General features: G+C 41.5%; 1 protein-coding gene across 2 annotated transcripts in view; it reads right to left on the minus strand.

The window, feature by feature from the left end:
• Positions 1–14803, minus strand: part of LOC111653382 (multiple C2 and transmembrane domain-containing protein 2-like) — a 31739-nt gene extending 16936 nt beyond the window's left edge. The window contains exons 1-17 of one of the 2 annotated variants that reach the window (XM_023403981.2): positions 14699–14803; positions 13028–14032; positions 12012–12071; positions 11819–11927; positions 9301–9443; positions 9126–9202; positions 8904–9018; positions 8786–8809; positions 6267–6446; positions 5434–5564; positions 5146–5332; positions 4785–4878; positions 4588–4690; positions 4390–4492; positions 4176–4277; positions 3978–4052; positions 3569–3688 (exon numbers count right to left, since the gene is read on the minus strand). In XM_023403981.2, coding sequence (XP_023259749.1) covers positions 3569–3688; positions 3978–4052; positions 4176–4277; positions 4390–4492; positions 4588–4690; positions 4785–4878; positions 5146–5332; positions 5434–5564; positions 6267–6446; positions 8786–8809; positions 8904–9018; positions 9126–9202; positions 9301–9443; positions 11819–11927; positions 12012–12071; positions 13028–14020 — 2616 coding nt within the window. In that variant the 5' untranslated portion in view covers positions 14021–14032; positions 14699–14803. Of the gene's footprint in view, positions 1–3568; positions 3689–3977; positions 4053–4175; positions 4278–4389; positions 4493–4587; positions 4691–4784; positions 4879–5145; positions 5333–5433; positions 5565–6266; positions 6447–8785; positions 8810–8903; positions 9019–9125; positions 9203–9300; positions 9444–11818; positions 11931–12011; positions 12072–13027; positions 14033–14698 lie in introns of both variants that reach the window. The other variant, XM_023403980.2, reaches the window with a different exon arrangement.

Raw genomic sequence — 14803 nt, forward strand, 5'->3', positions numbered from 1 at the left:
ACAGCTGCACCGCATCAAACATTCATCAAATGCCATCTTTACAGTGTGTGATGTGAGGCAATCAGCATTTCACAGGCTGTCAAATGATGTCTAAAGCGGTTGCTACCTGGCAGTGTCAAAAAGAAATACTCACATAAGGTATACAGGTTTCTTTCTAGTCTAACTCCTGACAGATGAGGTACCTCATATGTTAAAATATTAATTCTACTTAAATACTTAAAGCGGTCTAATGACAGCAAAGCTCAAAATCAGCTTTCAAGTGTAAATGATCTTTTTTTCTTTCTTTTTTTTTTTTTTTTGGTGGAAGAAACTTGTTCCTCTCATTCTAATGCACAGAACGGAGGATTTCACTCCAAGTTGTTCCCACGAATGGCTCCTGTTGGGAAAAGTAACTGATCTCCTTAGTGCTGCCATTCATATTTCCAGCAGTGCTGTAGCTCCATCTACAGGTCCTATTCTTGTGTGCAGCAAAGAACTCTGGGTGACCCCTCTGCAGTCACTGCTGATGTATAGCACATTCATCTCGCTCAGTCTTAGTGAAAAGCACATCTAAAGGCCGTTATTTTATGAAGATTTTAGCTGTCACATTTTCTCTCTCTCAGAGAAAGGAACATGCTGTTGTCAAACTCTTGAAAAGCGCAGATCCTAGGCTCATTACTGTAGCATAAACAAGCAGAGGGAAAAAAATCCAAATTTCTTGTTTGTATTTCCGTTCAGTGATGAAAATGTTTATGAGGATTTGCCAGAACTTTGTTTAAATGCGTGAGAAAGATTTTTTTTCTTTTTCAGTTTTTTTTTTGGTTACATTACCTAATTAGACTCTATTTTAAAACTGCAACCCATTGGGGGGAAATCGAAGGCAACTTCAAACAGTATGGACACTGCTGATGAGATTGCACAATAAAAACAAGTAACCTCCTGCACTTTCAAACAGTGACAATACTGCAAGACTTTCCATTGCTATTCCATAGTTTCCTCTCACACAATAACACTCAGTAGTAGCATAAAAACTAAACAACCCATCAATCTGTAAATGCTCAATTTATATGTTCCAAGGATGTGCAGCTTTCTGATTGCCATTCATGAGGGAAAAGTTATTTTGGTATGAACAAACAAGCCTTCTTCTTTTACTTAAAAAAACAAACAAACAAACAACAACATCAACAAAAAACCCTCATTTTTTCCCGCATTGCCATTCACTAACGTGAACCAGAGCGGTGATCCCTCATGCAAAATTTGAATACCTTACACACCACACACCAACAACCACTTCATAATACATACATGAATCTACATAAACAGGATAGAAATGTAGACTCCATGCTGTGCGGAGGTCAGAAAATTGGCCTGTGGGACTGAGTGATATAATGGCTAAGTATTCCTGGTAAAGCACTACGCGAGCATCCCGCAGTCCCTGTAGAAACCACAACAGCGGTAATGCATTACAGGATGTATATGGTGTAAAAGGGTAAGACTGGTCTGCTTGCTTGATAAATAATGTATTGTAATGTATATTAAAGCTAGACCCACCACTGCAGCATTTCCTACCGGCATACACTGAGAAGCCCTGCGCTGCCTGCCACTGTGGAAAAGAGCAGACACTAGTGGTATAATTATGCACATCTGAGAGGCAAGCAGAGGCCATCTGTCAATGTCTGAATCAGTTACCTTATTACCACTGCCTAAAGATATAAAGATAGGAGTGGGAGCTGCTTTCATTAAGGCACATGGTGGCATGCTGCTTTAGACAGCTCCGAACACTAACTTAATTGCAAATGATGACTTGGAGGAGGAGGAGGGGCTGTACAGGGGCTGGCCTTGGAGTGGGCAGGGGCACAAGTGTGGATAGTGGCATGGCACTAGGCTTGTAATGACAGCCAGTCAAGACCGTGTTGTTGCCCTCACTGACTGTCAGACAGTAGTGTAAGTTCAAAGTTTTTCCTGTTAATAGCAATTACATGCAATATTTACATGTGATTTGCATGTTTCACTGTGCTTCGGGCTTGTTGAGATTATAATAAACCATTGAAAAAAATAAAAAAAACTTTTCACTCGTTGAACTCTCAGTCTGCTGGTGAGTGGGTGATGAATGCACAGTGGCAGATTCACTTTGTTTGGGCGATCCTCACCGCGCACCTTCGACACTTAGACTATTTGAAGCACACCTCGTTGCAGACAAAGGCGTACTCTGACTACTCTGTTACTGTCTACCTTTAAAAATATCAACCACTATGCCGATGGTGGTGTCTGAAAACAGAACAGTTGTTTCAAATAAAAGGACAAAGCAGCCACACTAAATGTCACAAGAATTACCATTTCACTGTCAGGGAGCAGATGACATACAACTGACAAAAATAAGACTGAGAAACACTACACTATAGTAACAATGATGATCATGATGAAAACAGTGAGTGTGTAAGTCTTTTTCTTTCATTCTACGATCTCTATTTGTGTGCTGCACTCCTAAACAGCAGGTGGAGTAGAAGTGGAAATGAAAGATTAGAGTGTGCCACCACACACTCCCATCGCCTGCGGAGGATCTAATTATAGGTGGAAGAAGATGGCCCCATCCCGCTGACCTGTCCCCTGTCAGCCTGCCTATCCTCCTGCCCATATCCCTGCCTCCAAGTCTCTCGCTATCTACCTTCATAGACTACGCTCTTACTGAACTGTCTTCCTCTTTCTGCGCTCCAACTTTCTTTCCCAGATAGCAGCCTGCCTCCCACTCTATCCTTATACAATCGCCTGCATTGTTCTCTGTCTTCCTGTCTGTGTGTCCGCCTGCCTGTCTGTGTGCCGTGCTGTTCTAAAGGCTGTGATACATTGAGCCTGGCCATTGCCTGGGGGGATTTGCACCTCAGGATCAGTGAGAAGGGCTTATAGAATACACCAGGTATGAATTGCATGTCATCCTGAGACAGCGCAGACAGAAGAAAGGCAGTGAAAGGAGAGTTCTTCACACACCCTGTCTGTGACCGCTTCCTCACCCTGACACGGCGCTGGCAGGGCTTTCATAGCAAGTGTACTCTCTTAATCATGACATTACATGTGCTGTACTGAGGGGGATTCACAGGGTGATTTAAGATTATTTAAGCTTAGGACCTTAGATCACATACCCTCATTAAAAACAGCTAAACAGAGACATTTAAACAAGGTTCAAATCTCGGAGGCAGACTGTCACTCCTCCACCCAAGGAAGCTGAGACTGTGATCCTCCTTACACCGTCCCCCGGGTTAGAAGGCTTTACTAAGAAGTCAGATGTACAAACGCCCAAACCCCATCCCTTCAAATACACTCTAATGTCATCAGAAGTGAAGGAAAGCCAAGTGGGGTTTGATTTAAAGGATAAAACACATCCATCACATACACATGGGATAAAAACAGAAGGCAGCCATTGTTTTTCATGGGAAAAAGACTGGCAGCGAGAGAAAATGGCTGAACCAAAGATTCTCCTCAACATCTAATTCACATAAAATGAAAGAGTTAAAACTGGGCTCCAGTGAAATGGGACAAAACTTCTTCGCCCCAAGGCTTAAAGAGAGTTCATTAACGTGAGGCAATGACTTACCAGAAAGGCTATTAGACTCCGTTGCGTGCTCTCCCATTGAAAACAGCTTTTAATGTACTGTAACGTGAACAGAACTGCTGTGCTGATTTTTCGAACCCGATATATATTCCGGGCAAGAACCTAATGGGAAATAATTGGAACAAAACAGCGGTTAGTATCATTTGATACTGGACATAATGTTTATGACTTTGCAATGAGGTTGAATCAGCTTTACAATCCATTATTTGCTACTTGTGAAGTTGGACGTTTAAAGCCAATTAGACTAATTAGCTTGACTATGACCGATCCAAACTGTGACCATGTGTAGCTTTGTTGTGGCTACTTTATTAGTGGGATGTGAGGGGAACCTTCTGGCAAGCATTTTTGTTCCAACTACTAAATTCTGATGAAAAACATCAATAGAGATAACCTTTTTAGAGAACTTCAGGTTGTCCTCCATTAATTTTTCCTCCTTCGGTTGGAAGGTTCTGATACCGGCCCTGACCTGGGACAAAGAAAGAACAAAAACATAACACTGCAATTTAACTACGTTTTTGACTTCACACTATACGATCCAGAATCTTATCACCATTATAACAAACTTGACCCCATTCAGTTTGATCCTTACTTTATTATAGATAACCTCCAGCACCAGTGTGATGTTTCCTTTGGATGCACTTCCCAAGTTTTCCTTCTTCAAGAACAGACACATCTGCTGTCCATTCTGAACCTTTTAGAATTTAAAAATACAGTATATCCACCATCATAATCTATAATATTTATACTACTTTATATTTTGTATATCAAAGGTATGAGAACTTCACAAACTTTAACAAACATACACTCAGTAAAGGAATCGCCACTTTTCCCAAAAAGTTTGGGGTTTTGTCTCCATTTTCATCGAGGACAGTCAACTCTATCACATCATGAATGTCCTTAATTGGCCTGTAACATAAGAGTTACACAAATATTATTGATATTAAAATATACAACATAAAATAGGATGGATGTCCTGATTTTTCTCCAGACGTCTTGCTTACAATGTAAAGGCTTTGTTCCACTCTGGATTGAGGGTCTTGTAGATGGTGTGAGTTTGAAGTTTGCTGTTACCGAGCTCAATAACACATAAGGGGTTACTTTTTCCTGCAAATAACAAATAATTGTTGTTATTTATTATAAAGAAAAGGCCATGAACATGAGAATAAAAACAAAGGAGTGAATTGTTGTTAGAAATTACCATTGAGGTCTGTTGGCGGCAGATCATTTGCCTTTATAACCTTGACCTGAAGGAAGCCAACCTCTCCCACACATTTGTGTGAGTTCTTTAAACTCTGAAAAAAATGTATCTGATTAAAAACATTTTATCCAAACACCTTTCTTAAGCATGGTTAATAAACGTACCCCATAAAATTGCATCCTTAACACCTTTTAACACAATAATGTAATGTCCACCAGCACCACACCTTACTGAATCAGCTGACAACATTAGGGTCTTTAAAGCATCTCTAAAATGTAATTGGCAGCAGAATATTATACCCACATTTGGGGACTTTCTTCTTTTTTTTTTTCTTTTTTTTACACCAAGAAAACACACTTACAAACTTCTCCACTATTTTGTGTTTCTCATCAGGCTTCTCCAAGGGAGCTGTTCCAATGTCAGAGATGGTGACTCCCCAGCAGGGTCTCAGGGTGACCAGAAACACCAACCTGCCCTTTCCTGGGTCCAGCACATGGGTGTAGAGCTGCCTCTCATTAGGTGAAAATCTTGGTAGGTCAATCTCAAACCTGAGAAAAGGAAAATCACTCATTGAAACACATAAGTCCAACTAGTTCTGTGGAGGAGCCAATGTGAGCAAAATTAACACTACCCACCAGGAAATACTCACATTCCCCATGATTCCTCACCCTTCCTCCCTCTCTTTGAGCACACCTCTACCTGCAGAGGTTCCTGGTTATCTTCAAACTGATTGAAGTCAAACTGCTCTCTCCACTGGGGATTGGCCTGAATGCAAAGGTTCTGAGGGCAGTAAAGACACAGATTCAGCACGTACAGTAACGTGGAAACACACACTCTCACACATTTTGACGCAATGTCGGGTTTAATGCATTATCAGACTGAGCAGCTCCTGCATGACAGGTGGATTAAGTCTTCATTCAGTCCAACCAGAACAAGGCAGGAGAGGAGAAAGAGAGGCGTGTTGTGTGTATGTGTCTCTATTTGTGTGTGCTTGTATGTGTACACCTCAGTAGCCACTCTGGGATTGTAAACACTGACAGCTTCCAATTAGAATCAGCTTTGTTCAACAAACAAACAAGCAGAGAGGAAAGCAGAGAGGTTTACAAAAAAATGACACGACAACACAAGACAAGTGCACCATAGAATCATCAGGGGGGAGGCCAACAAGTACAGGTAGATGAACAGGGCATGCTGGGTATGCAAATGAAGGCAATGAAGCCCAGCACCTGAAGCACAGGGAGAAGTGAGTGGCAGCCTTGCCCAGTCTAATGAGCTGCCTCCGCCATGGCCCAGTGAGCCAAGGTGGAGGTGAGTCACTGACAGGCACCTGCTGAGAGAAAGAAGCGGGGAAGTAAGAGATAGGGGCTGGGAAGAAACACTTGAAGTATAAAGAGCAGACATTAAAGAGACAGAGGAGCATGAGAAAAAGAAGTGTAGGAGAAGTGGGAAAAGAGAGAGACTTTTAAAAAAAACAAGTCCAACCTTGCTCTTATACTTCTGATCACCAAGGCGAAAGCGGACATAAATGTCACCATGGCCATACTGAGGCAGGTCCTGTCCCTCTATCAAGGTGAATCTGAGCACCCCAGACCACATCTGGTTCTTCAGCTGGTTCTTCTGCGTTGGTTCAGCTGGCCGCTGGGTTGGTGTGGCCTGGTTCTGCTGCAGGGCAAAGATACACACAGACAGTTTTTTTGATTTTTTTTTAAAGCACCATGTGTGTGGAGACTCTGTGCGTTCTCCTCTGTTTACCTGCTCCTGCCTCAGCCTGGCACCTCATCATGTTCACAGAGTGCATGAAAGTAGGACAAAGGTTTACACTATACAGCACATCTCTGTTGGAGCACATTAGCACATCTCTACTGACAGGCAAGCCACACCACGGAGGCTCCTGGAGAGAGAGGAAGAGAGGGACGTCAGCAAGCAGCCAGATGTCCCTGGCTGTGACAGTCCCACTCATCACTGGCTCCCAGACTGAGTGTGGGGAGGCAGGACACTTGGCATACTGCACCAGAGACAGCAGGCAGCAGTGAGTAATGATGCAAACCCCACAGCTCTCTCATCAGCAAATTATGCATACATGCAGTATGTATGGCCAGCATCAGAGTTTACTGCATGTTGGCAAATTCATCCAATTTTAATTTAACCAAAGAAATAACAAATCTTTTCCACTAATGTGAAGCTATAAAAATAAAAAGATGTTGTGCATTAGAGAACTCTGGAAATCAAGGACAAGCACAGCAAATAATCCACTTCTCCTGCCGTGTGTCACAGAGGGAGTGAGAAAGAGAGGCCTTGATATGTTTCCATGTAAGAGTTCCCGTGAGGCCATGCGGTGATAGGCCAGGGCTGTAAAAACAAACAGCAGAGAGGTTGTGTAGGGCTGACTGTAATTAAAGAGCAGGACCGTAATCTGCTCTAGCCTCTTTGATTGCCCAGCTCCTTCAGCTGCCCCAGCGATGCTGCTTCAAACAGCCCCACTACAACTCCCCTGCCACTCCGGCCCCTCCTCCTCACTACGGGGTCACAACCCACATTGCCACCCAATCCGAAGGGGATCAAAGCACATCTCAGGGACCTGAATTAACATGGAATACCACAGGCACAGCCCTATAAATATCAGCCCCTTCAAAAGAAGAGGAACAGAGGGAGTGGAGGAGCGATATAAAACAGGCCTCAGCCAAGTCATCCCAAGTGTTTATCTTGGACACATTTCTATCTCAGCGGCCAATAAAACAATTCCACTTAACTGTAAGTGGCCCCTAAAGAGAATCTATTCCTGGTCCTAAAAGGGCTGTGCGATTGCTTCCATATGGTGGGACAGCATGGGGACAAGCACGATGAGCTCAGACCCTGGACCATTTGGCTAGTACCTCAGCACTGTCCATCCACAGCTGTGATATTACATCCTAACATCTGGGTTATTGCCCGCTATGCCTGGGAATTATCAGCCTTGCCGATCTTAGGCATCCCACACTGGCAACATGCCTCGAACAGCAGAGCCCCCCCTCCCACTTCTACCATACGCCCCCCTCCTGTTTGAAACACTATCACACAGCAGAGTTTTACTTCGGCACTTGCCATTCCCTGTCTCTGTGGTGGTAACACAGAGGGAGAAAACGATGTTCTGAAAGAGGGGGAGTAGAGCCGTAAGAGCTGGGTATTCAGCACTTCCAGGATAGGTGTTAAATGCAATAAGATATTGTATGTTTGTCAAAAATGAAATGGGAAAAAAAATGGCATTGTTACATTGTTAAATTAGCACTGTGATTTAGGCAGCAGAACGTTGTGTAGAGTCCCATCACACATTTCTGTCTCCCTTTGAGTATCTTTAACCATCTGTAGTGGATAACCTACAATGTGTATGAAAATGGCTTCATTCCTTTGTCATCTAATTTCAAATTGAGATTGTCTACTGGACCATCAAGAGACTGAACAGTGGCAGATGTAGTGACTACATAGGTGTGAATATAAACCCACTCGCTGCAGTGTGAGTCCCAAACAGCCACCCTCCTATTTCACTCTGAATCTAATTACAGCTGCAATATATTGAAAGCCACTTGAGAAGAGATGGAACTTTGTTTACTACAAAACCAAATACTGCTCTATAATACTAAACTATGGGCTTTTTTATGACAACATATTCAGACAACGCTATTATTTTGGTTTTGATCAGAATGTAACATTGTACCATACTTTTTCACAGCAAACGATACCACTGAAAATAATATGCATTGCAAAAAAGGTTCACTATAAAACCACAAAAGAAATAGGCTATGCTGAAACCAAGGTTACACACAAAAGCCTTAGTCCTGAGCATACACCTCATTCTTTGTTGCACCATAGTACAGTGAGCTACTGCCCCCTAGTGCTTCACATCAGGGTAACTGTAAGCTCTACTGTGTAAATGACAAAGTTAAATGCAGGAATACTAATAGCATTCAGGATACAATTTGAAAAATCAAGTTAAAAAATAAATGTAATGATGTCATAATCCATACCTTATTCTTCTTTGCAGGCCATCTCTATAAAAAGAAAAGAATTACAAGAATCAGTGCAAAGAATCCAGAGACTATGGTGAAAATAATTGCATCAAAAAAATACTTAAAATACTCTTACAGGGCTTCTTTTGATGGTAGCATCTCTGAACATTAAGCAGACTTCAACAATAATCACCCCCATGTCATTTTCTTTACGTTTTGGATCATCAAGACGCAACTCCATTTCATAGGTTCTGTTAAAAGATAGAAAGGCAATGCCTTTGACCAAACTGATGCCCATTTATGAATATCCTTATGATAATCTGTTCCCTGAAATATAAAAGATTTATATATTCCTCACTTGTACAAATCAATATCTTTCAGGGGAATAGCACCGGAACCCATGAACTCGTCAGCAGTCCGATTTTTATCATAGACCTGCAACGACATTACAAACATCACTAAGATTACAAATTTTAAGTGTGGGCTCCTGTATCGTAAGATAATGCACTCGTTTTCAAAAAAACCTTGCTTACTCGAACTTCCACAATGTGTTCTCGATCTCGCAGAGGATGAGAGAAGGACTCGTTCCATTGTGGGTTCAGGTTTTTATACACCACTTTGCTTTTATAGAACTGTTTTCCTTCAAGTTTGAACTTCACATAAGGATCACTAGTACCTAAAATTCAAATGAAATAACAGCAAATCAGCAAGACAATGTGGCCTCAAGTGTTAACATAAAGCATAATCAAAGTGTAAAAACACTGCTTTCATAGCAATCTATGGTGAAAAAGAATTATTTGATGCAAACTATGTTTACTTCGTGTGGAACATATTATCACTTTAGAAATGTACACTGTGTATAAACACACACACACACACACACACACACACACACACACACACACACACACACACACACACACACACCCTTCCCCCATGCTGGTTGTGTGAGAGACTGAAATATGTGAGGAGGAGGCGCACCCCACACATGGCAAAAACAGAGGGATGTAGCTGTTTAATTGTGAAAGAGTAGAAACACTCGCCAGCATGAGGCAACCAGAAACCAAAATCTAGAAGCAACCAGTGTTAATCTCCCAAGCCTGTTAAGAAAGTCTGTTTGTGAGTGGGGTGGGGGTATGGGACTTCTTTGTTTCTGCAATTGCATGCAGATTGGCCAAAAAATGAAAGCCAGTCCCATGCCTTCATTTGTATAGGGGAATAAAGGGGTGCTTGAGAGAGCCTGCAGGGAGGCTTGAATCACATGACAAAGGCCCTGTGGGGATGGGCTGTCAGGCCTGTCAGCTCCCCACTCCAAATGAACATCTCGCAAAGGCAGGCAGGACCCACAGCAGCTCCACCCTGCCAGCCTGTGACAGGGAAACCTCCAGGCAACTTGACAGGAGGAGAATGTGGCAGCTAGCAAGGAGAAAAGCTCTGGCATGACTGAGAACGGTGACGATGGAAATTAATGGGGAAAAAAGGGGAGAACAAAAACCAAGGAGTGGGGGCCGGTGGCGTGGGTCCTTTCAGAATATGTAATGACAATGTATGCCATTGGTGAGCCTTTGGCACGGTGTTGATTGTTGGGCAAACAGTGGAAAGACAGGGGGCGTGTGGGGATTGCATCATCATGGTGCCATCTTGTCAGGGAAAGTAAGGTCTCAACTAGCAGGGAGTAGGGCACTGGGTTAGGAGGTTGTCCTGCCACCATGCAGGAAAAAAAAAACAGTTAAACATCATGGTAAAAAAAAAAAGTCCTTTCACTGTTAAGCTGTGAAGTGATTTCCCAAAGCTACAGGAGCTACAAGTATAATATTAGTTAAAATCACAGCATAACCAAAGGGTTTATATTTTCAATTAGATCAGATTAACATGGCTTTGAAGTACTGTCATTACAAAAACTTCTGCTATAAAAATAATTTTTACTTTAGGTAAACCTAACCACATTAGTACAAAAAATTGTCAGTGAATAATCACTCTTAATGAGACCACACATGAATTCACTCATGTCGTAGTTCCATTTATGTCCACTTGATGTCACTGCTTTCCCAAAGTAAACTCAACAGGGCCTCAGGGAAGGGTCATGATGAATGAAAATTTGTATTTCATACTCTCTGTCGATCTTTCTCTCACAGATCAATATGATTGTCACTGGTGACTCAAATCTCAACAGGCAACCCGGTTATGGAAATCAGTTCATTAAAATGAGGTTATGTTTGATTTTATACCTGGATGGTGTCAATTACTAACTGCAGAAAAAGTAAATACATCAACAAAGTAATTTGAGAGAAAAAACTGCGCGGCTGGAAATGTTTAAATACATGATAATTTGTGGGGTAAGTTGATAGCAACTTTTTCTTTAAAAATTGTGAGCCACATTTTTTGTTTCAAGAAAGCCTATTAGATATGAGATTAAGGATTATAATTATGTGATCATCAATTAAATTTAGCAAAGAATCCACCACCAATATCCCTGGCATACCATTCAAAATCAGCTGTTTAAACAGGTGTCAGTACCAGTGGTTTCATGTAATGAGTACCAATTGCTTTATCCCAGTCTGGCTTTTGTCATACTGGTCTGACAGCATACTTCTCATTTTTTTCTTTGTACATACACCACTTGACAAGAGACGTCATCCTAACAAGTAAACAGGAGCATTAACTGAACACGTCTCATCTTGCCTTTATACACAATAACACATTTCCCATTCACGACTTTCCGCAGTTTGATTGGTTCATGAACACAGCAAGATTAACAAGATGTATACACACTGTGTGTACATGCAGTGCTTCATCAAGGGCGCACCCTTTCTAAAAGCCAACACACAAAGAACTGCATATTTTTAGGGTGTACAAGAACTTCCAACATCCAATTTGGCATCTCTTGATCTGTACTGATGCATCCAAAATTCCTACAGTTAAGACAACAGTGTGATGTTAGCTTATAAAGAGATAGTAATTATCCTCTTAAGATCCAAGTGAGACCGCTACTTGGTCTTTCAGGCTGTGAAAAGCCACAACTTATACATCACCTGCAGGTTGCTGACCTACCAGAGCGCTTGTCCCTGATGACCAGGTTCCTTCCCTGCTTTAAGTTGATGTTCAGGAGGTATCTCTGGAACGGGAGAGGTACTTGAGCCTCAGGCCCTGCCGTCAAAACCTGCTGTGGAGAACCATTCACATTTGTATGCTTTCTCATGTCAGATGTTATTTCAATGGGTACAGTTGTCCAGTAAGTACTCACAGAGTTTTCTAAAGGATCTTGCAGATTTTCGTCAAAGTAGTCATACGGTTCACTGCACATCTACATAGAAAAAAAGGTTGCAATGACATTTTATGAAACATCAGAAGCTAACATTTTGTATAGTATAGTCAAGCTGAGATTTGTGTGCACTGCTCTGTGGTTCACATAAGGATGTTCATCCATTTCAAGACAAACTTTAACGTTCCTCATGACTATAGAGAATGTCTTTTAGGGACAAACAATGTGTCTACAGTACGTAAATACTGTTGAGGCAAAGTGAGATGTTATCAACCTCTGAGTACTTTTTTTATAGAGTTCTTCGTGCCACATTGTGTCTAACTAGTCACACTGGTTTACAACTGGTTTCCATATCTAGGAGTCATCTAGACAAAACAGCACACAACAGCCTTAGTTTCAACTATACCCAGGAGCTGTATAAAGTCAAATCCCAGGTGGTGACTTTATATTTAACACCAACCTTGTGAGGATGCTTTTGATATGTTGCACCAGTAGACTGAATAGTTACTGTCATAAAGTACATGCTCAGACACCATATTAGAGTGTGAGGACACCTCTTAGCATAACAGCTGAAGTATGCGAAATGACAAACTACACTATTTTAAAGTGAAAACATGCAAACATTCAAGTGAATGTGACCAATGTTGAAATATATGTTACTCAAAGTACTTATTGTGTTGATGCTTTATATTATATTTCTGACAAATTATGTGTTTTTATTCACAATGCCTTCATAACTTCACACATGATCCTCTCGACCAATTTACTGTGGCACTAGAGATTGCATACTTGAATATAATTTCTAAGGAATAATTAGTTTCATCTAAGTTTGTAGAAGTATAAGGTCTTTGGTGTATGGACTGGATCGGTTTGGATCAGTGTTATTTCACTAATAACTAAATGACAGGACAAATTTCAAATTACATAAATCTAAAGTGCATGAAGACTTCAAATAAAAACAGGATCCTCTGTAGTTAAATTCACATAATAAAACTGACCTCTATTTCTTCCAGGCCTTCCTCATTCTGGGCTTCTTCAAGTAAAGCCTGTTCTGTGGAGAACTGTCTCATCACAAAGGGAGAGCAAGGTTCGCGGTCCAGTTCCTCCGAGTCTGTCGTCCAGGGCATGTTGACTTGCTCTTCACTGGGGGTGCCACAGGCGGAGTCCATTGAGGTACCATCAGCACTTTCCAAAGGAGTACCCAGAGAATCTAATGTCAGGAAAATGCTATCTGGAATAAGAGCATTTTTTCTGAATGTTTGCGGTGTCTCTTTTTCAGATGATGGCCTTCTCTGTTCAAATGGTGTGGTCCTCTTTTCTATATTTGGCTTCACTTGGTCTCCCAATGAGCTTGCTCTGGCCACTGCTGCTGCAAGAGGACTTGAGAGCACTCTCTCTTCTCCATTGAGACTCTGTCTCTCTCCAAGGTCTGGTCTTTGTGAAAGAACTTGTGTGTCAGTAAAAACTGATCTTGGTGCAGGAATAGGGTCAACAGAAAATGTTGGTACATTTCCGTGGGCTCTTTTATCCACTTGTGCATACAAGGCTTCTCGAGTCCAGTTCACGTCATCCTCTGAGCCTGGATTTATCATATCATCAGTTTCCTCATAAAGGGTCAGTGTCTCGACTGGACCACTCATCCTTTTCAAACCTGCACCCATGTGAGCTGTAGGAACCCAGACTGTAGTTTCTGGGACTGAGTCATAGAGTTTGTCTGTGAAAGGTGGTCCATCAGTGACTGAGCCGCTTGCATTAGAATCAGTATCACTCAGACGGGGAGAGATGCCAAAGGTATCAGAGTCAGTTGACAAGGCGTTATCTGCAGAAAATGCTCCACCTGGCACCAACCGTAGGTCTGGTACAGAAATACTGCGCCGATGAGCCAGACTCCTCCCCTGCTTGGCAAGTGCCTTCTTACCTGGCTTCTTCAGGTTGGGCAACTTAGTCTTCAGACGCAAGTTCTCCAAGAAATTCTTTTTCTTGGTTTCCATCTTGAGTGATATCTTTCAGATAAATAAAAAATTGTGTTACAGGTCTAACACAATGAAACAAGGTGCTTTATGTACTGCTCAGACTCAGTCAAGGGAAATGATATAAACTACAACAGCCAAATATAAATCGCCTCTTGGCGTGGCCAGTAAAGTTATGATTCTATCTTGAAAAAATGTTGGCTATACTCACACTTAGCTTTGAGCAAAAAACACAAAACCTCTGAATATATTTTCCTATTGTGTTCTATATTAGAGTTCCTCTCTGAGATTTTGGCTTGAATAATATTTCATGAGGGCAAATTTTGATCATTGAACAGGTATTACTGTACAGAAGGGGAAGATGTACATTCAGTTAAGACATAGTAACATAGTGGAAGATAAGATAAGCCCAACAATAGCAGAGACATCTTAATTGTTGGTTTACCATCTGAATTAGTGTTACATCAAACTGTACATACTTCTCCCAATTGTCTGTCTTGACCTAATAAAAACAAAACAATGCCTTCTGCTAACTAAATCAGCACCTTACAAAACCAAAACTGGGCGGTAAGCTAGATTATCATAGTAAAATCTTAGCATTAATTATAAGGCCTGATATCTGATCTTACAAACATTTCCAAATTAATTATTTCACCATCATTTCAGTCTTATTTAGTCAAAGAAAATATTGTGCTATACCTGTTCAGTTGACCTCTACTGAAAAGCCTGAAAGAGCAACAAACTGATTCAGTTTCCACCGAGAGCAGCAACAAATTCTCCAACAAGCAGCTCAGCCATCCTAAC

This window comes from Seriola lalandi, unplaced genomic scaffold (genome assembly GCF_002814215.2).
Source record: "Seriola lalandi dorsalis isolate HSWRI2012SDOR001 ecotype SW California unplaced genomic scaffold, Sedor1 jcf7180002054188, whole genome shotgun sequence".
In the NCBI taxonomy this organism is placed as follows: domain Eukaryota; kingdom Metazoa; phylum Chordata; class Actinopteri; order Carangiformes; family Carangidae; genus Seriola; species Seriola lalandi.